We start from the raw sequence: 24487 nt of genomic DNA on the forward strand, positions 1-24487 counted from the left end.
ATTGAATTTGGGGGAACCCCACACTTTTTCTTTTTTTTTTTTTTATCAATGACTTTCAATGAGTGTTCTCTGTATTACGGGAAGCCGACAATTCATTATAGCCGCAAGTGATTTTAAATGAACTTTTTTCCTGCAGAAATTACACTTTGTGCAGGGACAGTTCTAAGCGCGGGAAACATGCACCCCTTTACAGGCATACTATAGACACCCCCCAGGTACGAAATTTAAAGAAATATTACACTTTTATTGTTTCACTTTAATCATTATTTAAATCACTGCTCCCGAAAAAACGGCAGTTTTTTAAACTTTTTTTTTTGCATTGATACGTGTCCCCTGGGGCAGGACCCAGGTCCCCAAACATTTTTTTAGGACAGTAACTTGCATATTAGCCTTTAAAATTAGCACTTTAGATTTTGAACGTTCAAGTCCCATAGACTTTAATAGGGTTCTAAAGTTCACATGAAGTTTAGGTCTGTTCGCAGGTTCTGGTGCAAACCCGAACCGGGGGGTGTTCGGCTCATCCTTAGTCATCAGTAACTTCTTCCCTAGCCCCACCATCATGCCCTGAGGAGTCCCCCGAACTGTTCGACCACAGTGTAGGGTACATGATGCAGGAGGACGAGCAGCATTTTGAAGGCTCTGATGATGGTACCCAGGTTGAGGATGAAGGCAGAAACGTGAGCCGAGAGAGAGGGGGTGTCCAAGAAAGACAAGAAACTGGCAGTCATGTTCCCCCAGCTGCAGCATACTGCCAGGTTTGCTCCAGTGGAGAGGATGATGAGGAGGAGGATGAGGCACATCTCCAACAAGGCAGAATGCTCTCCAGGGGCCAGCTTAAAGTGGTTGTATAGCCAAATTTTTAACTTTGACTTACAGGTAAGCCTATAATAAGGCTTACCTGTAGGTAAAAAGAATATCTCCTAAACCTGTACAGTTTAGGAGATATTCCCCTCGCAATGTGCCGCTGACTTCAGCAGCGCCTTGCACATCGGGGATTCTTGCCTGAAAGTCTGGCAGGCACTAGACCCTGCCAGGAAGAAAACTCCTGCGTGCATGCACGGGAGTGACTAGATTGCGGCTCCGGCCACTCACAGCGCCTGATCCGCAATACCCAGAAGATACAAAGAGGGAACATGTCAGCTCCCTCACCGTGGACTGAGTGAGATGATGGCGCCTCATTCTAAGGTAAGTATTTCATAATGAGCTAGTATGCACTGTATTATGCCTTTTCCCTTACAGGTGTAAAAAAAAAAAAGTCAGCGGGTTTACTCCCGCTTTAAGGGCAGGCAACCGACTGCATCACGCTGCAGAGCTCTGCATGTGCAGGGCGCTGCTGACTCAGCAGCTGACGCACGTTTTTTCCAAAAGTTCTTTGGTGTGGGCCTTTTTTGAGACGTGTGCAGCAGATTGCGCCGTTGCTGTTTGCATCATATGTCTGAAGCGTATTAAGCGTAGCCAAAACAGCAGCCACTTGGGCACTACATGCTTGAGCAGACATATGTCGAGTTCCCATGCAGTCTGTTGGCAACAGTACTTCCCTACCCCCTGTTACTAAATCGGCAAAAGAAATTCGGTCCCAGCCATCCACATGCTCAGCGGCTGAATGCTAGTTTCGCTAAATTGCTAGCACTCCAACTGCTGCCTTTTCAGCTGGTAAACTCTTTTGAGAATTTGTGGAATGTGCGATACCTCAGTGGCAGGTTCCCAAACGCCAATTTTTTTCTCGGAAGGCCATTCTGGCTCTCTACCGACATGTGGAAGGCAATCTCTTGGCTTCATTGGAGAGGGTGGTCAGCGCTAAGGTGCATATTACTGCTGACTCATGGCCCAGCAGGCATGGACAGGGACATTACCTTTCTTTCACGGAACACTGTGTAACCCTGCTGGCAGCTGGGAAGGATGCAGGACATGGTGCAGTATTGTTGGAGCTTGTTCCACCACCAAGCCTCCATAATGCTGGTAGTAGTGATACTGCCACACCTCTCTCCTCCACCCCCCTCTTATTCTTCCTCTTCCTGTGCAGATTTGTCCTCAGAACCAGCGGTGCTCCATAGGCGTTCTACGCTACGCAAGCACTCAGGCAAAAAGATGCCATGGTCTGCTTAGGGGACAGGAGCCACACTGGGGCAGAGACTCTGGCAGCTCTGCAGGGGCAGGCTCAGAGGTGGTTGACGCCACGCCAGCTTCAGCCAGGAATGGTGGTTTGTGACAATGGCACCTTCTCCGCCCTCCGACAGGAACACTTCAACTGTTTGGCTCACATCCTTAATTTGGTGGTTCAGCAGTTATCGTACAGGTACCCGGGCTTACAGGGCCTCCTGAGGCAGGCCAGGAAAGTTTATGGGCATTTCCACCAGTCATATAATGCCAGTGCTCAGCTGCCTGACTTCCAAAAGGAATGCAACCTGCCCAAGAACCGCCTCATCTGTGACATGCCCACCAGGTGGAATTCAACGTTGGCAATGCTCCAGCGGCTGCACATGCAGCAGAGGGCCATCAATGAGTACCTGTGCAAGTATGGCACCAGGACAGGGTCAGGGGAGCTTGGCTTTTTTTCGCCACACCAGTGTCTAATGATCAGGGATGCATGTACTGTCCTGTCACCATTTGAGGAGGCTACGTGGATGGTGAGCAGTGACAGTGCATGCATCAGTGATACTGTCCCTTTTGTCTTCCTGTTGGAGCACACACTGCATGGAATAATGGACAGAGCACTTGAGGCAGAACAGAGGGAGGAAGAGGAGGACTTCCTTACCTCTCAAGGCCCCCTTTATCCAGACAGTATTCATGCAGGCCCGCCTATCACACAGGAGGAGGAGAAAGAGGATTGTGTCAGCATGGAGGTGGAGCCTGGCACTCAGCATCAGCAGCAGTCTTCAAGGGATCATTTTCAGTCCTCAGAAACCCATGGACTTGTACGTGGCTGGGAGGAGGTGGCTGCAGATCATGTCGTCCTTAGTGACCCAGAGGACTCCGGACCAAATGTCTCTGCAAACCTACGCTGCATGGCCTCCCTGATCCTGCAAAACCTGCAAAAGGACCCCTGGAGTTGTGGTATCAAGGAGAGGCATCAGTACTGGCTGGCAACCCTTCTTGATCAACGTTACAAGGGTAAGGTGGTGGAACTTATCCAGCTATCACAGAGGGAGTAGAGGATGAAACATTTTCGGGAGGCCTTGCAGAAAGGTTTGTGCAAGGCGTTTCCAGAGCCTGGGAGGTTACTATTTCCTGGTACTCCTGGAAAACGTGTTGCTGAGGCTTCAGTCAGTCACAGAAGGAGCGGTGGAGAAGTTGGCCGTCTGACTGATATGTTCAGACAATTTTCTAGTCCGCAGCACCAATGTATGATCGGTTCCAGCAAGCATCGCCAGCGTCTGTTATACACGTGCAGATATACCTAGGGGCAAGATCAGACTTGGAGACCTTTCCAACCAAAATCCACTGGATTACTGAGTCTTGAGGATGGATCACTGGCCAGAGCTTGCACAGTATGCAATTGAGCTACTGGCATGCCCCGCATCCAGTGTTCTTTCAGAACGCACATTCAGTGCTGCTGGAGGCTTTGTAACTGATCAGAGAGTGCGCCTGTCCACAGACTCGGTTGATCGACTATCCTTCATAAAAATGAATCAGTCTTGGCTCACCAGCTACCAAGCACCTGATGCTGATGTAACTGATGAATTTTTTATGAATATGAGATCCCTTCAAGACTTCTTATGCTGATGCTGAGTGACTATCCTGTTATGCGGAGTGACTATCCTATTCCTCCTCAATGTTCACGTTGATAGCTTCTAAGAACATTTTTGGTTCTGGGCACCACTAGCAGTGGCTAAGGCCCAATTTTTGATCAAATATTTAACAGCAGGGCTTGTTCCCGTGCTCAATAAGAGTATCTGTGATGGGATGCAGTGTTGTGTCACCACCACTGCCTAAGGCCCAATTTTTATGCCCCTGTTTAACAGGGACATGTAATTACAAATTTTGATCTAATATTTCACAGCAGGGCCTGTTCCTACGAACAACAAAACTTTCAGTGAGACTTTACAGTGTTGTGCCACCACCACCACCACTGTCTACGGCCCAATTGTTCTGCCCCTGTTAAACAGAGGCATGTATTTACAATTATTAATATAATATTTCACAGCAGGGCCCTTTCCAGCGCCCATCAAGAGTAACTGTGAGGGCTTACAGTGTTCTGGTACCACCAACACCTAAGGCCCAATTCTCCGCAGAATGTATAGGGCAGGCCGTATAGTATATACAGGTGGTCCCCCATTTTTAAAAATCAGACCTACAAATGACTCCTACTTACAAATGGAGGGAGGCAACAGGAAGTGAGAGGAAATCTACCCCTAGGAAGGGAAATTCTCTCCCGTGAGAGTTAATATGGGAAAAAGGTGTCTCCTCCACTGATGCATCACCAATCCTTGTTTCCCTTAAAAGACCCAAATTTTCAAAATCCAATTGTCATTGGGACAGAAGTTGAGGTGAAGTCTTCTGAACGGGGGCACAGACAGCAAAACAAATGTTACAGGGGTGATAACGCTTCCCCATGTTTTCGAAAAAGCTTTAAAAAATTTATTTTTTGGCAGGAGCTACACTTACAAAATGTACCTGTTCCAAATTACAAACAGATTCTACATAAGAACAAACCTACAGCCCCTGTCTTATTTGCACTGCCTGTATACTGCTGTTCAGAGTATATAGGGCCTGGGGGCCCAATGCCTTTTATTTTTTTAATATGGGTGCAGGGTTCCCCTTAATATTCATACAAGACCCAAAGGGCCTGGTAATGGGCTGGGGGGGGAGGTACCCATGTCTTTTGTCTCATTGATTTTCATCCATATTGCTGAGACCCAACATTACATTAAAGCCTCAAGCAGTTTTAAATGACTTTTATTGCTGTAGAAATGTCATTTTGTGCAGGGACTGTTCTAAGCATGGCAAACATGCTCCACTTTACAGGCATACTATTGACCCCTCCCAGGTATGATATTTAAAGGAATATTTCACTTTTATTTTTTCACTTTAAGCATCATCAAAATCACTGGTCCCGAAAAGTTTTTAAAACGTATTTTTCCTTTGATACATGTCCACTGGGGAAGCACCCAAGTCCCCAAACCCTTTTTAGGAAAATAACTTGCATATTAGCCTTTAAAATTCACACTTTTGATTTCTCATGTTCGAGTCCCATAGACTTTAACGGTATTCGAATGTTCACGCAAACTTTTGTTTGCATGTTCTAGATGCGAACCGAACCAGGGGGTGTTCGGCCTATCCCTACTCACCAGTCATGTCACCCATTGAGCATGTTTAGGATGCTCTGGATCAGCATATATGACAGCGTGCTACAGTTCCTGCCAATAATCAGCAACCATGGAAGAGGAATGGACCAACATTCTACAGGCCACAATCAACAACCTGATCAACTCTATGTGAAGGAGATGTGCAAATGGTGATCACATCAGATACTGACTGGTTTTCGGACTCCCCCTGAATATAGTAAAACTGCACATTTTAGAGTGGCCTTTTATTGTGGCCAGCCTAAGGCACACCTGTGCAATAATCATGCTGTCTAATCAGCATCTTCATATGCCATACCTGTGAGGTGGATGGATTATCTCGGCAAAGGAGAAGTGCTCAGTAAAACAGATTTATGAACAATATTTGCAAGAAATAGCCCTTTTGTGTACATAGAAAAAGTTGTAGATCTTTGTGTTCAGCCCACGATCAATAGGGGCAAACACAAAGGTGTTGCGTTTATAATTTTGCTCAGTGTGTGTGTGTATATATGTATGTATGTGTATATATATATATATATATATATATATATGCATGTATGTGTGTGTAAGTATGTATGTGTATATATATATATATATATATATATATATATTGTAATATTGGGGTGATTAAGCTCAATTGGTAGATGCGCGTTTTAGTCTACATCAGGCAGGCGTTTTATGGTTAAGGGCCTGGTAGCCCACGTTTATTATAAGAAAACAAAATATTTAGTTCATCCAGTAATCCCACGCAGGGGTTTAAATTCATTCAGCACACAAATGAACATACCAAGCCACCTGGCTCTCAATTGTCAACAGTTCCTCTGCTTGCTCCCAACAGATTTGTCAACTCTTTCCAGCCCCCTGGACTCACCGACTTCCTTAGTCTTCCTGTCTCTCAAGGTTGTCAGCCTTTCCCAGTCCCTTACACGGACTACAGTCTCCCACAGGGCAAACCACTCTTCAGCCAGCAGCAAGCTGTTCACACTCCTCCACCTTCCACACCAACAGCCCTTCATTTATATGGCTTATATGCAGCTGGGCACACACCCTGCTCGTTAACATCAAGACCCAGACACAGGGCTGGAGATATGCAAACTCTGTGTCTGCGTCTCGTTTTCCTCCAATTTCATAGGGACAGAGCCTCGCTCTGTCACATATCCCCCCCCTTTGTTTCGATCCGGAGGGAGGAACACCAGCACCCATCCTGATGGTTGGGACACCTCTGTGCTGGCTGTCAGCCACGTAGGCCCAACCTCTTTTCCGGGTGCGCTTCCAGGAACATTCCCCCCTGGATCTTAACAGGTTCCTATATTTTCCTATACTCAGCCTTCCTCTTCTTTTGGGGTCCCTGGGCTTATTCACTTTTCTTGGGGGAACTCTGCCTTCCTTGAGCCCTCCTTTCAACTTACAAATACCCATTTTACCCTTCACCATCTGTATTTCAGGTTCAAAACAGTTTCTCTTGTTACCCACAGCAACCAAATCATTGTTTACAGAACGAACTCTTAACAGATCACAGCTTTCCAATTCAGTGTTTGTTAGAAGAAGACCTGAGGAGGGACTACATCCGACGGGACCATAGCACAGCTCCATCTCACCCGTTGTCCAACACTCCATGGGTACCTGTTCTAACAAACTACCCTGACCTAAGCATAAACCATTTTTTTCAGGTATACACATTACATTGTTATGGCAACCAATATTAACACTTTCTTCCACAGTGTCTCCAGGCACCTTAACTTGTACCTCTGGGCCAGTGACAGAAAGCATCTCTGCTACTGCTGAGTCCATTCTGGGCCCTTCCTTCTCATGAGGCCTAGCGGGTAAGGCAGTATCTGCGCCCTCTACTGACCACTGCTCCGCCGCACCTCGGACCACACCAGCAGAGATGTTTCTAGTCATCACATCAGACGGAGAGACCTCTGATATCTCAAGCAGTTCTCTCGCGTGCCTTCCATACCAATCAATAACTAGAAGTACGCTTACAGAGAATCTGTAGATCCTGTGCCGAATGGGTAACCATTGGTCCCACCAATTCCACTGTTGGTCAAGGTTTCCCAGCACTGCCTGTACCACTTGGCTCCACCCATTGGTGCTACGCAGCACCACCTGGTCCAACTGCGGTGGAGATACCCAAGTATACAGCAAGTTCATTTTTACCAACTCTAGCATTTCCAGTAAGGTTTCTGTCATCTCTAAACATCCCATGTCTAAACAACAGAACTTTCTAGGGTCTTTTACCCTGTCCAAGACATGGAGGGGCTCAGCGACTGCAGGTTGAGAGGGTGAGACATTTGAAGAGACCTCATCCTCCTTGGAGGTACCCATCATCACAGCTTGTTGCTCCCCTGGAGAGCTGTCAGACACATGTCTCACACTTATCCCTTCTGCACCAGTGTTGGTGAGCCTCTGCAGGTCATTACAAGTCACACTATCACTTTGATACTCAATATCATTTAGCTGTGGAGCTGTGGACAACACATCTGCGATGCCAGTGCCCTGAACTGTTTCTTCAGAGGGGAGGGCATCAACCTTTGCAGGGACCAGGACGCCCTCAACCACCGGCGGCTCTGCGATCCCCCTGTCTGGCATAGCAGTTGTGTCCACACCCTTGTTACTTAAGCTAGCCCTATCCAGCATGGCTAGCAATTGTTTGGCCCAGCTGTCCCAGTCCATTGTGGTTCCACCATGGGCGTTCCACAGTGTTGCATCACCTGCTGTAGAAAGCCGCACAGAAACCTGGGATTCATTAGCTTTAACTGCACATTCCTCACTTCTATATACATCATTTTGTAACACCATACTTTTATCAACGTTGCATTGGGGTGATGCTTCATCACCTAAAGCTTGGTGCAGCACACCATTTTGAACACCTTTTTCTGGTGGCATTACAGACACATTCAGCTTTGTACACTCAACTTTTGCAGGCTGAATTAACCCCTTGCCCACTGGGCTACATGTAGGGTTGTGGGGCTGTGCCCACACGCTCTCACTGTGTGAATTAGTCCCCCCTTGTTCCACCAGCATAGCACCAGAGCCATCCTGGGCAGCCTCTGACTCCAACACATGGAAACCCCATGAGACTTCCATGGACAATCCTGTGCCTCTGCCTGTCATGGGAGATCTCCTACTCTCATCACTGGTAGTGAACACATTACCAACCTCACTCTCAGATATGACATTACAAGAAATACATGCTTCAATGTCATTACACTCATCACGTTTAGCAATAGTATCACTTTTGTTAGTACGATCATTAGCATTCTCATTACATGTAGACACAACTGCTGTTTTTGTGGTTTGTTTATGAGCCACCATAACCTCTGAGCAACTCTTCACAGCACCTGCTCTCTGTAAAGGGGCACTTTTGCCTATTTGGGCAGCTCCATAGCTGACCTGGGAAACTCTCTGCTCTAACACTGCAAGCTCCTTGGAAGTTTCCCTGGGCAACCCTGCAGCAGCTGTCACTAGGGAACATGGTACCAGCACTGTTTTGGTCACCCCTAGCTCAATTTTCCCAGCCATCTGCTGGATCATAGCAGGCATATGCAGAGTCCCCATGTCCTTTTCAGTCTTTAGCCCTGCGTCTAGTTGGGCTTTACGCTGCGCCTCCCCACTGCTCTGGGTAGCACAATGCAGAAAGTCTATGTCCATTTGTACTGCGGATCTCCCCACTGGACATACTCCCACTTCACTGGATTCAGCATCATAAACTGAAACAGTCTTACCAGTTCCTGCAGCTGATGTCATAGCCTTCACTTGAGTGCGTTGTCTCACTGGTGTGGTGTCTCCACAGGCTGACTCCCCCATGTGGCCAGGGAGCAAAACTGCAGCCTTTCTGGACCCACTGACGCCCCCTGTAGGTAACACAAGATCCTTGTTGCTAGGGGTAACTGCAGACTTGCGCTCCAAAGCTGGTTGGCTATACCTCATGCAGGATTCAGGCTGATATACTCTCCTTTCTGGACTGACCCCTTTGCCTAAGTGGCCATGACAGAAAACCTTACGTTTCTCTGGATTTCCAATTCCTAGGACTTCCGGCGACACTTCTCCCATCCTGGAGCATTGCTGGCGGCCCATGATACGATGGAACTCTCCTCTAAGAAGGATTTCCTCTTTAAACTTGCGATAGTCATCCTGGCCCCCATCCATCAAATGGTAAACCGACCGGAACTCTATCCGCAATAAGGTTTGCAGCAGTTTTGGCCACCGGTCCCTAGGCCATTTTCTCTTTACAGCAACTTTTTCAAATCTTACAAGGAAGTCTCCCACCTCCTCTGTAGGCAGCATGGGTTGCACATAGTCAGAGGCCAAGATGTCAGCCCCTTGCAGTGCACCCCACTCTTTGCGATTCCGCTGGAATCATTCATTCGCTGTCTCACATTTCACTGGCCCCTTTTGGCTGGCCCTACAAGGTGGAGACATCTTCCCAGGCCATGCTGAGCTCACATCCTCTTTAACTTGATAAAACATGAACTTCTTGCTTTTTGACTGCCTCATCCTTGCAATCACATGCACACAGCAGCTTGTAACAGTTCTCAGCAAAGAAGGAGAAAAAAAAAATCTGATGTTTGATTCTTCCTTCACAGGTACACAACCCGCATTCAACACAGTCCATCAAATAAACGTATACGCAATGCTGTTCGCCTGGCTGCCACACACAGCTAGCAGCAGTTCCTGATGCGACTCACTGTGGAGCAAGGACCCGGATTCCACCGTCTACATGCCCGCATTCGAACACCACTTGTAATATTGGGGTGATTAAGCTCAATTGGTAGATGCGCGTTTTAGTCTACATCAGGCAGGCGTTTTATGGTTAAGGGCCTGGTAGCCCACGTTTATTATAAGAAAACAAAATATTTAGTTCATCCAGTAATCCCACGCAGGGGTTTAAATTCATTCAGCACACAAATGAACATACCAAGCCACCTGGCTCTCAATTGTCAACAGTTCCTCTGCTTGCTCCCAACAGATTTGTCAACTCTTTCCAGCCCCCTGGACTCACCGACTTCCTTAGTCTTCCTGTCTCTCAAGGTTGTCAGCCTTTCCCAGTCCCTTACACGGACTACAGTCTCCCACAGGGCAAACCACTCTTCAGCCAGCAGCAAGCTGTTCACACTCCTCCACCTTCCACACCAACAGCCCTTCATTTATATGGCTTATATGCAGCTGGGCACACACCCTGCTCGTTAACATCAATACCCAGACACAGGGCTGGAGATATGCAAACTCTGTGTCTGCGTCTCGTTTTCCTCCAATTTCATAGGGACAGAGCCTCGCTCTGTCACATAATATATATATATATATATATATATATATATATATATATATATATATATATATATATATACACACATATACATACATACACACACACACACACACACACACATACTGCAAATGTTTTGGGCAACTACAAAAAATGCTATGCTTTGGTGATATATCATGGGTCTAAACAGACCCATGATGTCTCATTTTTAGACAGCAAGGGACTGAGGACAAAGATTCCCCAGTCTTTTTCTCTGCAGCCTCAGCTGCACTGGGCAGTGAATGAATGGGAACTGTCCTGTGCTTAGCAGCTTCCCGTTTATTTACAAACTGAAGCATAGTAGACACAGCTTCAGCTATGCATGGTACAGATCACGCCTGTTTCCAATCACTCACTGTGTTTATCCAGAAAAGGAAGGGGCTTGGTAAATTACATATTTCATATTTACTGGCCGCTTTCCTCTTTCTCTATCTTAAAACATCCCCCTCAGCAGCAGGAAACGGGGGGGGGGGGGGGGGGGCATGAGGGGCCTTGGTGGCAAGGGGAATCTGAGCACCCTGTGTGCAAGCCTATGGTATGTGCTACCATAAAAAAGTCTCACAAATTATATTATTAAACTAAATGAAGTTGATGGCTTTAGCTTTATTTGTTAAGTGTCAACTATACTATATATTTTAGATCTGCTGTGGCTGCTATTCCCATCAGTCAATGTAGCCCAATTATCACTTGAGTGAACTAAAAACCTTTTTTTTTTTTTTTTTTTTTTTAAAGTAGATTTTTATTAGGTTTTCACATATTACACAAATCGTAGAACGAACAGTGTCTTAGATGTCAACTGTAGATATAACAAACAGAGTAACTAACAACAGAATGCTCATTATACATAAGACTATGTAAACAGCCAGATGATGACCTTTGGTGCGAACACCTCTCAAATGAAGAGCTATGGAGCGCGACCCACGATTTGGCGGGGAACCCCTCTCCACCTAGACACCCCTTACGGGATCAATTCTGTGTCCGGGAGGAGAGCAGTGCCCCCAGGGAGCGGCTCAGGGTCCCATTCGTATCGAGATCAAATTCTTTACAAACCACTTTTTTTTTTTTTTTTATCGTATTAGGATGCTGATTATGTATTTTAGCCAAGTTAAACATAAAAGTTAAAAAATGTATTACACATCCAAAAGACGTAATGCCAGACCAAAGTATCACTAAGGGCCAATTCACATTATGTGTGCTGAAAGAGGTTTTACCATATGGTAAAATGGCTGTCATTGCAGGGACACACGGGAAACAATTGTTTACTATGTGTTCCATTCATACTTCAATGCAGCCTACAGTTGGGCTGCAGTGTGCTGCATTAAAATGCAGATATACCACAATTGCCTGCAGTGCAACTAATTTCCATCTTTAGGAGCTCTGGCAAAAAACATTCATTTCCTTATACTCTGCTTCATGGCCCTTTCTTGGGCCCTCACCTTCACTGTGCCCCTCTCAGTATCAATAGGTATCCTTATTGTCCTAGACTCCATGTGTACCTGCTTTACCTGGGACCTCTGTCCACCATTTCTGTGTTCCTGTCAGTTCTGCATCCCACTGCTACCTGCAAGTCCTGTATTCCATTTTTTCTAAAAATTCTCTACACTTACCTGTACCAGGTCAGCTGTGTATGGCACAATCCTAACCATACTTGACAGTCCCCATTTGAGGTAAAACTAATTCTTTAATACATTTGCTGAATCAAAATGGCTGACTTTTGATTTCAAACAAAACATGTACAGTACTTTTTTACAATAAAAACACCCGTGACAATTGGGAAATTGTATTAAAGAAGAATCATACCTGATATGTCTGGAAGAGATGCTGGTTTTGTAACGATTGGAGAATTTGGCTTTATAGTAGTTGTTGAACTATGAATCTCTGTTGTTTTTATCCATTTACATGAAAAAAAAAAGACTCTATCATATAAATTGTCAAAATAATAACTTATAGACTTCTTAAGGTATACTGATGTTCTTTTTCGGAAGTGTAGCATCCTCCTTGATAGGTGCTGAGATTAAACTAATTTAGGCTGTCCACTGTATCCAGTGGAGTTGCAGCTTGCCATTAGGCAAATTTAGTTTTGGCTTACTGCAGCCAGTGTGGCTGTGTTAATTGCTTTGATCTATTCTATATTTCAGTAGTTGCAAGATTGACTGCTTCCCTCTAATTTGTCCAGAAAGTTCTAGGAATTAGTGGGCAGGAAGAGTCTAATAAGAAGTTAAATATTCACAAAGTCCTGGCCAATCCCTGGGGAGGGTGGCCCAGATGGTAGCTGGGAGCATGTATAAATACCCTGGGACAGAGTAGCAGGGTTTTTTTTCTTAGAAGGAGATCACAGCATAAAGGGGTTTGTTTGCCCCCTTAGGCCATCCTGCCTGGTGCTTGCAAGATATCCAGTTCTCAGGTGGGCTACCTGGAGCCCTGCTTTGCTGGAAGCTGCAGAAAGCTGACTGAGGGACTGCCATCTGAGGAGCTAGTCTAATACCGCAGGGAGAAAGTGTTGTAAGGGTATTGGAAGGAGGCAACCAATTTTCCAAGCACATTGGAAGGAGGAAACTAATTTTTCAAGGACATTTGGGAATACAGACTAGAGAGAGAGATACTTATGCCCCGTACACACAAGCGGAATTTCCATCTGAAAAATCTTGGATGGTTTTTCTGAAGAAATTCCACTCAAACTTGGCTTGCAAACACACGGTCACATAAAAATTAGCTGAACTTTCAACCGCCAAGAATGCTGTGACGTACAACACAATGAAGTTCAATGCTTCCGAGCATGCATCAAATGGTTTCCGAGCATGTGTAGGAATTTTGCGTGTCGGAATTTGTACAGACGATCGGAATTTCCGATCTGAACTTTTTTCCGACTGAAAAATTGAGAACATGCTCTCAATATTTTGCTGGCAGGAATTCGGCCAGCAAAAGTCCGATGGAGAATACACACGGTGGCATTTTCTTACCAAATGCATCATCGCCATTTTTCTGGCCGAATTTCCGATCGTGTGTATGGGGCTTTAGAGCCAGCTGTGTGTGTAAAGCGGACATAGTGTGCAGTGTCCTGAGGAAGATTAATGTCCTCAAGTTTCTACAGGCTCATGGTTCCATGGAAGAGGAAGTGCCCTCTCATTTGTAAATAGTTTTGGAGTATTCCACTCAATTTCCCAACCCCATACAAGTTACCCAAAAATAAAAATACCAACCCCCATCTGTGTAAAGGATAGGTGGGTGGTACCTCCTCCATAATCCCCTCCTCACTTTACTTGAACTAATAGGGTACCTTTACTTGAAATAATGCCTGAACGCTAATTAACTCTCTTGATTTTAATATACACCACTATGGTCACTGTTGCATTCAGGAGAGACATGCAAAGTCGATATAAGGAAACAGAAAATTGGGAGGAGGGGCCACTAAGGCAAACCCTCAAATAGGTGGACAAAAAAATGCCCGGTACCACATCCTAATAATATCATATACAAAAAGACTCTAAAAACGAAATCAAGGACTTTGACAGTACCACTTGAATAAAATATCAAAAGATTTTATTATACAAAAGTTAAAATCATGTCTATAACCTGGAAATACACGATAATATTTATAGTAACACAAATCTGGCATGCAAGCTGCACTAAATAGCCATGAGTCTTAAATAGATTTGCTCAATTAACCATAGTTAATTAACCATTGCAGGCTGCCCACCCAAAATGTACTGTGGACCTCCCACCCGCAATGTACTGCAGACGGGTGGCTCCTGCAGGCAAAACAACTCACTCGTAAGTTGCTTCCTGGTTTAGGGTGCACATGTGCCCACCCTCCCCTCCTGCCAACACCTGCTGAGATTGTTCACAGCAGGAGTCTGTCAGCATGTCCCAGCCAATGATTTATGGGCAGAGACCTGCTGATCATCTGTGTTCATTCACAGCCCAGAGCCCTGTGTTGACAATCAACACAGGGCTCTGTACAGAGGAAGTGATCTCTCTGTTTCTCATGCCTGCAAAGGGATAAGAAATAAAGAGATCTTTAGTATAAATAAGCACACATTACACATTGTTAGGCACACATTTAACCACTTGATCACTGTATATTTTAACCCTTTCCCAGCCAGTATGATTAGTACAGTGACCGTGTATATTATTATTATTACTGATCACTGTATTAGTGTCACTGGTGATGTCAGTGACAATTAATCACCCCCCCCCCCCCCACCAATATATATACAATTTTTTTTTTATCAAACACATGTGGCAGAATACATTTGGTCAAAATTAATGAAGAAATTAGATTTTTATATATTTTTTATTAGATATGATAGATATATTATAGATAGATGTTTTACTGCAGAAACATTTTTTCCAAATTTTTAATGTTTTCCTTTATATCATTAAAAATAAAAAATCCAATGGCAATCAAATACCACCAAAAGAAAGCTCTATTGGTGAGAAAAAATGATACAAATCTCGTCTGGGTACAGCATTGAATAATCAAACAATTACCACTTAAATTAGCCCAGTACTAAACAGCAAAAAAATGGCCTGGTCATGAAGGGAGTAAAACCTTCTGGAGCTGAAGTGATTAAAAATACTGACATTTGTTTTCAAAACATGTGATAATTAAAAAATGAAAGAAGAATAACCATACCTGGTATATTTGGAAGAGATGTTGGCTTTGGAGAAGCTGGCTGTATAGTAGTTGTTTTTATCACTTTAAAAAAAAAAAATCTATCATATAAAATTGTCTTTTATGTCAACATAGTATCTTATCACAGAATGGAAATGTCATTAAAATAGGAAAGTGGAAGAAATTTCCTAGGTATAATTATTTTCTTTCATATTGTCATATTACAATTATAACTGATTCAGTTAAGTTTCACATGTGAAGCTCTGTTATCAATATCACTACACATCTTAAGAAATCAGATAAAATTTGTAATGAAAATTCAGCCATGGTACGATATAGATGCCATACAAATATCATTCTTGCCCATATGACTTGTTCACTGCTTTTATAAGAAGTTAACACAAAGCTTGAAGAATAATTTCAGGCATCTCTAGCAATGTCATTAATTGTACTGCAGTTAGCTTTTCTAGTAATTGTCAGAAACCATGAAATCAGGCCGAGACAGAAATACAGTTAAATCACACTTGTTTAATATTAAAAATAAAAAGAACAAACATAGTCAAAACATAGCCAAAGTTCAGTAACTGGAACAGATAGTCAGCCAAGCCAGAAGTCAGGGATCAACATAGTGGAACAGCAACCAGGATCTGGAGCCAGAAGGGATTTCAGCAAAGCAAGTCTTGAACAGGGTCGCAGAGATCCTTTGGGCTTGACGGCTTCACCTACTACTAAGGGTGAGTGTTTTTGCCATCAGCAAGGAGTAATATCCTCCAGGCTATAGTGACACTTGAACATATAGTTTATAAACATTAAAATGTACAGCTAAAAATGACTACTTTATCAAATATATTGATCTGAGCAATCAACGCTGAATAAAAAACTGATTTCAAGACACAAAAAAATATTGATGAGATATCACTCAAAAAATATAGCAGCTGTTTAGACATCCATTTTATCATTCCTATACAACTTGATGTTTGCATACAAAACTGTTCATCCAACATAAACCCAGAACAAAATCAATGCATCTTGAACTCAGACCTGAACCTAATAGCTCTCCAGAACCTTGTGTCTGTTTGCCCCATGTTAGCATTGTGTCCACTGTAGCAGTTGCAGTGGCAGAGCAGAATAGGACTGGCCATAAGAGGAATTACTTTGACACAGTTGGCCAGCCTAAACATGTATTGCAATATGAGTGAACTTAAAATCCCTGTTTTTCATTGCATAGTTTGCTGGAAACTGCACTGCATACCACGGCCATGCGCCCCGGTTCTCTCAGGTGGCACCGCATGCCCCGGGGGGGGGCACTTTGGATGCCCTTACCCCCTCTCGTTACCTACATCAATGAGATGCCTCCACTATAGATGGGCCTCCCCGCCCCTCCATCCTCACATACCCCTTAATCTCCTCTTCTCAAGAGAGAATAAATTCAGTTCAGCTAATCGTTGCTCATAGCTGAGCTCCTCCATGCCTCTTATGAGTTTGACCACTAGATGAGGTCTTACTAATGGTTTGAACAGGGCCAAATTATGTCTATCTCTCTGATTTCTATGGCTACAAAAAAGGATTGTCCTCGCTTTGGAAACCACAGCTTGAAATTGCATGATGTTATTAAGACTATGATCCACCAGAACAATTAGAGCCTTCTCCGCCATGGATTCCCCCAGTTGTACTTCCTCTAGTATGTGTGATATGTGCATATTTTTAGCCCACAGGTGCATAACTTTACATTTATCAAGCTTAAAGGGGTTGTAAAGTAAAATTTTTTATTTTTTTAAAATAACAAACATGTCATACTTACCTCCACTGTGCAGCTCGTTTTGCACAGAGTGGCCCCGAACCTGCTCTTCTGGGGTCCCTCGGCGGCTGTCTCTGCTTCCTCCCGCAGGTGCTTCTCACGTTAATGCGAGCTCCCTCGCATTGGTGAGAAGCACTGCGGGCGCGCTCCCGTGATACAGCCGGCGGCTATAGCCGCTCGCTGTATCACAAGGCCCCGCCCCCCGGCGCGCTGCGTCATTGGATGTGATTGACAGCAGCGCGAGCCAATGGCTGCGCTGCTTTCAATCCATCCACTCCAGCCAATCAGCGGCCAGGCTGAGCGGCGAAGAGGACGGCGGGGGCGAGCGCGGGATTTTCGAGGGGTCAGGTAAGTAAGACGGGGGGACTGGGGGCGCGGGCAGTGTGAGATGTTTTTTCACCTTAATGCATAGAATGCATTAAGGTGAAAAAACATTTACCTTTACAACCCCTTTAAACCTCAATTGCCACATAGTTGTGGAATGAAACAGTGCATTGAGGTTGGCTTGTAAGTTGGAGAGATCCTGTAAGGATGTTATTCCAATGCATACACTTGTTTTTTTGTAAATATATTAAAAAGTAAGGGTCTAATATAAAACCTCAGGATTTATATTAATATTAATAAACTTAGACCATTTAGAGTAATAATCATTAACTACTAGACATATGCAATTTTGCTTCGGTCTGAATACAAATTCAGAGTCATTTTTGGTTATTCGGACATTCAGATGTATCCGAATCTCTGAATGAAATAGTAACGAATTTTGTTGAAATTTCTTTAGTTTAATTTTGTATATTCGTTTTCTACTGAATTCCAAATCCGGGGGTTGAAAAAAAGCAGTGGCAGTGGCTTAAAGGGAGTGTGGTTAGAGTCTGAAATGAAAGATGGATGGAGGGAGAAGGAAAAGATGGATTGAGGGAGAAAGAAGGAGAAAGAAAGAGAAAGAAAGAGAGAGGGAGAGAGAAAACACCTGGTGTTGGTGCTTCAATAATAACGGCACTATGGTTGATATGGTGTCATGCCATGTACACACGATCGGAATTCTTGTCAGAAAAAGCTCTGATGGTTTTCCCATTGGAATTCTGCTCAAACTGTCTTGCCTACACATGGTCACAGCAAATTCGGACCGCCAAGGATGCGGTGACTTACCACACGTACGACAGGACTAGAAAAAGGAAGTTCAATACCTAGTAGCCAACAGATTCCATCTCATGGTTGAATCTGAGCATGCGTCAGTTTTGTGCATCGGAATTGCATACACACGATTCGAATTTACGAAAATTGAGAATATGCTATCATATTTTTGCTGGCGGGAATTCGGCCAGCTAAATTCTGATGGAGCATAGACACAATGAAAAGCTCTCATCTGTCTTTTGCTGGGCGAAATTCCGATCATGTGTGCGCGATTAGGATGATTAAAGTACATATTAGATTATAATCTAAAATTAAATAGTTCACCTCACCAAAATGTAGAATCAGTGGGAGTCCTGAGTGTGTCACTTGCCACATCACTTGTCACCAGATTGCCATGTCGCCTGCCACCAGATGCCGCATGTCACTTGCAACGTTGCCTGCTATCAGATGTGGATTGTCACTTGCCACGTTGCCTGGCACCAGATGCTGCATGTCATTTGCCACATCACTTGCCACCGTCGCCTGCCACCAGATGCAGCGAGTGACTTTCCACGTCACTTGTCAACAGATGCCCCTTTTCACTTGCCACGTTGCCTGCCACCAGATGCCACATGTCACTTGCCATGTCGCCTGCCACCAGAGGGGAGGGGACTCCGACGACAACAGTTAACTGGCTTCTCTGTTCATTGTTCAAGTAGACAATTCGCTTGTACACTAATACCGGTTATCTGCATAGGTTGAAGGCCTCTCCCATTTGCACTGAACTCAGGGGAAAGAGACCTGCTAGCAGAATGAGATCTCGCAGCCATGTTTTCATAGCCAGAAGTTACAGTGGCCCGTCACACTGCCAAAAAAAATTCCCAATTCCCGCGAAAAAAAGCAAACAATCAGGATTTTGATGAGGACACATTCATATTGGGACAAGGGTCCAATTTTTGGGATTATCCCAGGAAAATTAGGACTGTTGGCATGTATACATTAGCCATGTCTGGGGAACTGTGTCAAACACTTTTGCAAAATCCAAGTATACTTTGTACTATGTCCACAGCCACTCCTTTGTCTATGTTTTGATAACCTCCTCAGATAATTAGATTTGTTTGGCAACTTCTGTCTGTTATTAATAACCACTTACCCTTGTGGTATTTTTACTATAAAAGTCAGAAGTGGGGTGGTTTAGGCTTCTTTCACATGGGGCGGATGCACTTTGCTCAACAGGGTATATGTCTGCTGATTCCCTGCTGAGCAGAGCAAAGCCGACAGATGATAGGTCAGTTTCTGCTCAGTTTATACAGAGAAGACACACACTGAGCTCACGCTGCTCTATGGGCAGTCGGGTGTAAACAGACTGGCTGTCCGTTCACACCCAACTACCTCCAATCCACTTGCATGGAAGAGCGTGCATCCTCTTCCATGTGAAATAAAAAGGTTATGGCGCTAAACCCTATTAGTGATGAGGTGAGTTAACTTATCAAATCCTAGTGTTTAATTTTTTATATAAAAAGAGAAAGAAAAAGAAAGAAGCTGTTGGTGATACCGTGAAAAAAATATCCTAAAGCAATTTTATCCAAAACAAATTGTGTGTGATTAATGTGGAGTCAGCATTCATGTTCCATTATAATAAAAACAAAAAATGAGTATTAAATTATCATATGCGTATCAGCCTACTAAAAACATGTAAACCTTCATTAAATGTGCAAATTAGTGGAAATAATGTTAATATTCAACAGTATGTTAGTGTAAAACAGATTGTGCAAACATGTGCAAAAAAATGTGCAAAAAAGCAACTAAAGGTCAGAACAACCAAGGATCAGAAATAATTTAACCATAAAGTCGCATGAAGTCGCTAAATGTGCGAATAGACAATATTTTCAACCAATAATCGCATGAAGACGCATCTGTGTCCAATATAAGTCCAAAATTAATATTTGGCTTGATAGTGCTGCCTCTTCAGACTATTGTTGTAATTGTTACAAAAAGTCAATGGGGGGTATTTGATTTACTCGTGCAAATAGTGCGGGCTTTCAATTAGAGAACTTCATCCCCGGTGCGCCACTCTGTGCTGTAGTATGTGAATGCTCTCACCAGAGTTAATGCCCCTGTGGGGCTGGATGGACCTTCACAATGTAAGCCACTGTGTCGCTCTCTGGCTGCTGCTGGTGCACTGGGTGAAGCTTCGTTGTTCCGTCCGTATGGTATCCAACGTTAATTATATAAGGGAAGACATATCCATAGTGTAATACGTTCTTAACCAAATCGTTCGTTTATTAATATTAAAATCTACTCACATTTTACATTAAAAGCATGTACATATAGGAAAAACTCCGCCGTTCGTCTCAAACGAGTGCACACAACGTGGCCACGCCCTACGCGTTTCGTCACTACGACGTCCTCTGGAGCGGCCATATTGGTGCACCTTATTGCTTAAATAGGGTGCAGTGCTCCACTACGCCTGCGCTAAAATAACAGCGCCATTTTGGGTGTGGGATGCCCTTACTCTGCTGGGGATGAATGCCATTACTCCCCCTAGTGCCCTTAGGGAAGACTGATATACTTAGCCTTGGAGCACTGCAGCCTACCCATAAACCATACTCAGTTTAGATGACATTCTTTAGTTTTTTCCCATTTAACCGGACGTTTATAATTAAGAGAATAAAAATAAAAATAAAAATGACACTAAAAATACAGTAAATAAATGTATGTATAGGAATACATACATAAAATTCACGTATATAAAATTCATACATATATAAAAATTCTTACATAAAAATTCATGCATAAAAAAGGGGGGTATACATTAATACTGAAAAAACGCATAAATTTGTAAAGATCATAAAAATTATAAAAAAAAATTTTAAGGGGTTTTTTTAATATTATTTAATTATTTAAGGGGTTTTTTATGTTTAAAAAAGTTTTTTATGCATACTAATATGTGAATGTAAATGGAGAAATTATTCCAAAGGAAAGTTTTCCAAGAGGAAAGTTTTTTTGGGAAGGAATTAAATAAAATAAAATTCTTAAGAAATAGATATATATGGAGGTGCTAAGAAGGTCTGTTTAACATCGTCCTATAGGTGATTGTAATATTTGTGACTGTATGTTTGATTCCTACAGGGGAACTTTTAGATAATTTAGATCAGTCTTGTTGTAATTCCGACACATCTAATGTATTTTGAATGAATAACATTCGACCTGAACCCGAAGGTGTGGGCCATGAGATGTTAATATTGGGGTAGATAGGTTACTTATATATGTGGTTAGGTCTTATCGGGATCCTGTAATGTTATGTATGTGTATGGGTAACATTCGACTACGGAATGTTCGTCCAGCATTATCTAATGCTGAGGCAAACAGTTGACTGTTAAAAGTTAGTTAAGAAGCAATTGACTATTAAAAGTTAGTTAAGAAGCAATTGAGGTCTAATTCTATGTTCATTCCCCTTGGCTGGAGGGTATCTAAATTAAAAATCCATTTCGTTTCGTTCCTGGATATTTTGATCGTTTTGTCTTCCCCTCTCCAGTGGCCTCTTATTTTGTCTATTCCGTAGAAAATCATTTGTCCAGGGTCCCGATTGTGGAAATCCCTAAAGTGTTTGGAAACACTGTGTTTCTGGAAGCCTTTTTTGATATTTGCAATATGTTCCCTTATCCTGACTTTTAACTCCCTGGTGGTCCTTCCCACATATTGCTTATGGCAAGGACATTCAATGACGTAAGTGACGTGGGAGCTGTTACAAGTAATCAATTCTTTGATTTTATATTCTTTTCCATTAGAGGTGGAATTAAAAGTAGTTTTCTTTTTTTCTGTCTTTTTACTATTTCTGCATGGGAGGCAATTTCCGCACTTATAGAATCCTTTTAGGGTTTCGGAAATTTTTATTTGTTTTGGTGGGTCCACCACATTTTTTACTAGTTTGTTTCGGAGTGTTGGAGCCCTCCTGTAGATGAACCGTGGTTTGTTCGGCAACATGGCCTGGAGTGAGCTGTCTGCTTGTAAAATCGGCCAGTGTTTTTTGATGATACGCTCTACATCTTTATGTTGTCTGTTATACCCTGTAAGGAACGCGATGTCATTGAGGTTTTGTTTTGGTTTTACTTTCTTGCCTTCAATTAATTCTTTCCTATCCATATGTTTTACTTCATTTTTTAATTTACGGAGATTTTCTTCTTTATATCCTTTCTTCCTAAACCTTTCGATGACTATATCCGCCTGCTTATCAAAGTCGTCAATTTTGCTACAGTTCCTGTATAGCCGTAGAAGCTGGCCTTTGGGTATGTTCCCTAGCCACCTAGAATGGTGGCAGCTATTTGTGGGGATGTACCCATTGCGATCCGTGGTCTTGAAGAAGGTGCGGGTGCCAAGATTTCCTTCATGTTTGTAAATTTGGAGGTCCAGATAATCTACAGTCTGGGTGTTAAACTTTCCTGTGAATTTGATGTGATATATATTGTCATTGATTTCTCCAAAAAAGTCTTGCAGTTGTTCTACCGTGCCTCCCCATACCAATACAATATCGTCTATATATCGACGGTAAAATTTCAAATTTTGCCTATGCACTCCATAAATTTGTTCTTCCTCCCATCGGTTCAAAAACAAGTTCGCCACACTTGGAGCGTACTTTGCCCCCATTGCCACGCCTTTCGTCTGTGTATAGAAAGTTCCATTGTACCAGAAATAGTTCGAAGTCATTGCCATCCTTAGGCCTTCAATGATGTATCTTATTTGTTCCTGTTTTAAATCCGATAGTCGTTGTAATGCCCACTCGACACTGCTGATGCCATCCTCTTGTTTTATATTTGTATATAGCGATTCCACGTCTATCGTCACCAATATGTCACTTTCACTAATGGGGGTTCCATTCAAGTCCTCTAGTAATTGCTTACTGTCCCTTAAGTATGACCTTCCTTTTGTCACCAGGGGCTGTAGGAAACCATCCACATATGCCCCCAACCTGGGAAACAAAGAATCGATTCCACTTATTATGGGTCTCCCAGGTGGGTGAGTTTGATTTTTGTGGATCTTAGGGACGTAATAAATAACTGGGGTCTTTGCCGCCTTTGGAAATAGGTATTTCACCTCTTTTTTATTCAAAATGCCTTGGTCTTTGCCTTTTTTTATATATTTCTTAAGTTTAGTTTCATATTCTGATTTCGGGTTTTTCTTCAGCTTCTTGTATGTGTCAGGTATATTCAACAAGTTCTCCATTTCTTTCTCATAGTCTTGTTTATCCAAAATGACAAGGCCGCCTCCCTTGTCTGCGGGTCTGATGATAATCCCCTTTCTCTTTTCAATTGATTTAATGGTGTCCCATATTCCTTTTCCTTTGGTTTTTCTCACCTCTATATTTCTTAGGTCATGTTCGACCATCTTTTTGAAGACCTTAATGTTTTCATCCTGCTGGACTTTGAGAAGTCCAGCAGGATGAAAACATTAAGGTCTTCAAAAAGATGGTCGAACATGACCTAAGAAATATAGAGGTGAGAAAAACCAAAGGAAAAGGAATATGGGACACCATTAAATCAATTGAAAAGAGAAAGGGGATTATCATCAGACCCGCAGACAAGGGAGGCGGCCTTGTCATTTTGGATAAACAAGACTATGAGAAAGAAATGGAGAACTTGTTGAATATACCTGACACATACAAGAAGCTGAAGAAAAACCCGAAATCAGAATATGAAACTAAACTTAAGAAATATATAAAAAAAGGCAAAGACCAAGGCATTTTGAATAAAAAAGAGGTGAAATACCTATTTCCAAAGGCGGCAAAGACCCCAGTTATTTATTACGTCCCTAAGATCCACAAAAATCAAACTCACCCACCTGGGAGACCCATAATAAGTGGAATCGATTCTTTGTTTTCCAGGTTGGGGGCATATGTGGATGGTTTCCTACAGCCCCTGGTGACAAAAGGAAGGTCATACTTAAGGGACAGTAAGCAATTACTAGAGGACTTGAATGGAACCCCCATTAGTGAAAGTGACATATTGGTGACGATAGACGTGGAATCGCTATATACAAATATAAAACAAGAGGATGGCATCAGCAGTGTCGAGTGGGCATTACAACGACTATCGGATTTAAAACAGGAACAAATAAGATACATCATTGAAGGCCTAAGGATGGCAATGACTTCGAACTATTTCTGGTACAATGGAACTTTCTATACACAGACGAAAGGCGTGGCAATGGGGGCAAAGTACGCTCCAAGTGTGGCGAACTTGTTTTTGAACCGATGGGAGGAAGAACAAATTTATGGAGTGCATAGGCAAAATTTGAAATTTTACCGTCGATATATAGACGATATTGTATTGGTATGGGGAGGCACGGTAGAACAACTGCAAGACTTTTTTGGA

The 24487-nt window shown here is 43.1% G+C and overlaps 1 protein-coding gene across 1 annotated transcript in view; it reads right to left on the reverse strand.

Annotated features, from left to right (window-relative positions):
* The window catches only part of LOC143986721 (IgGFc-binding protein-like), a 284689-nt gene that overhangs the window by 237241 nt on the left and 22961 nt on the right, over nucleotides 1–24487 (reverse strand). The window contains exons 6-7 of the mRNA XM_077485126.1: nucleotides 15227–15289; nucleotides 12391–12468 (exon numbers count right to left, since the gene is read on the reverse strand). Coding sequence (XP_077341252.1) covers nucleotides 12391–12468; nucleotides 15227–15289 — 141 coding nt within the window. The remainder of the gene's footprint in view (nucleotides 1–12390; nucleotides 12469–15226; nucleotides 15290–24487) is intronic.

The sequence above is a fragment of the Lithobates pipiens genome, unplaced genomic scaffold (genome assembly GCF_037356315.1).
Source record: "Lithobates pipiens isolate NorthernLeopardFrog02 unplaced genomic scaffold, aLitPip1_a1.2 Scaffold_18, whole genome shotgun sequence".
NCBI classification, from domain to species: Eukaryota; Metazoa; Chordata; class Amphibia; order Anura; family Ranidae; genus Lithobates; species Lithobates pipiens.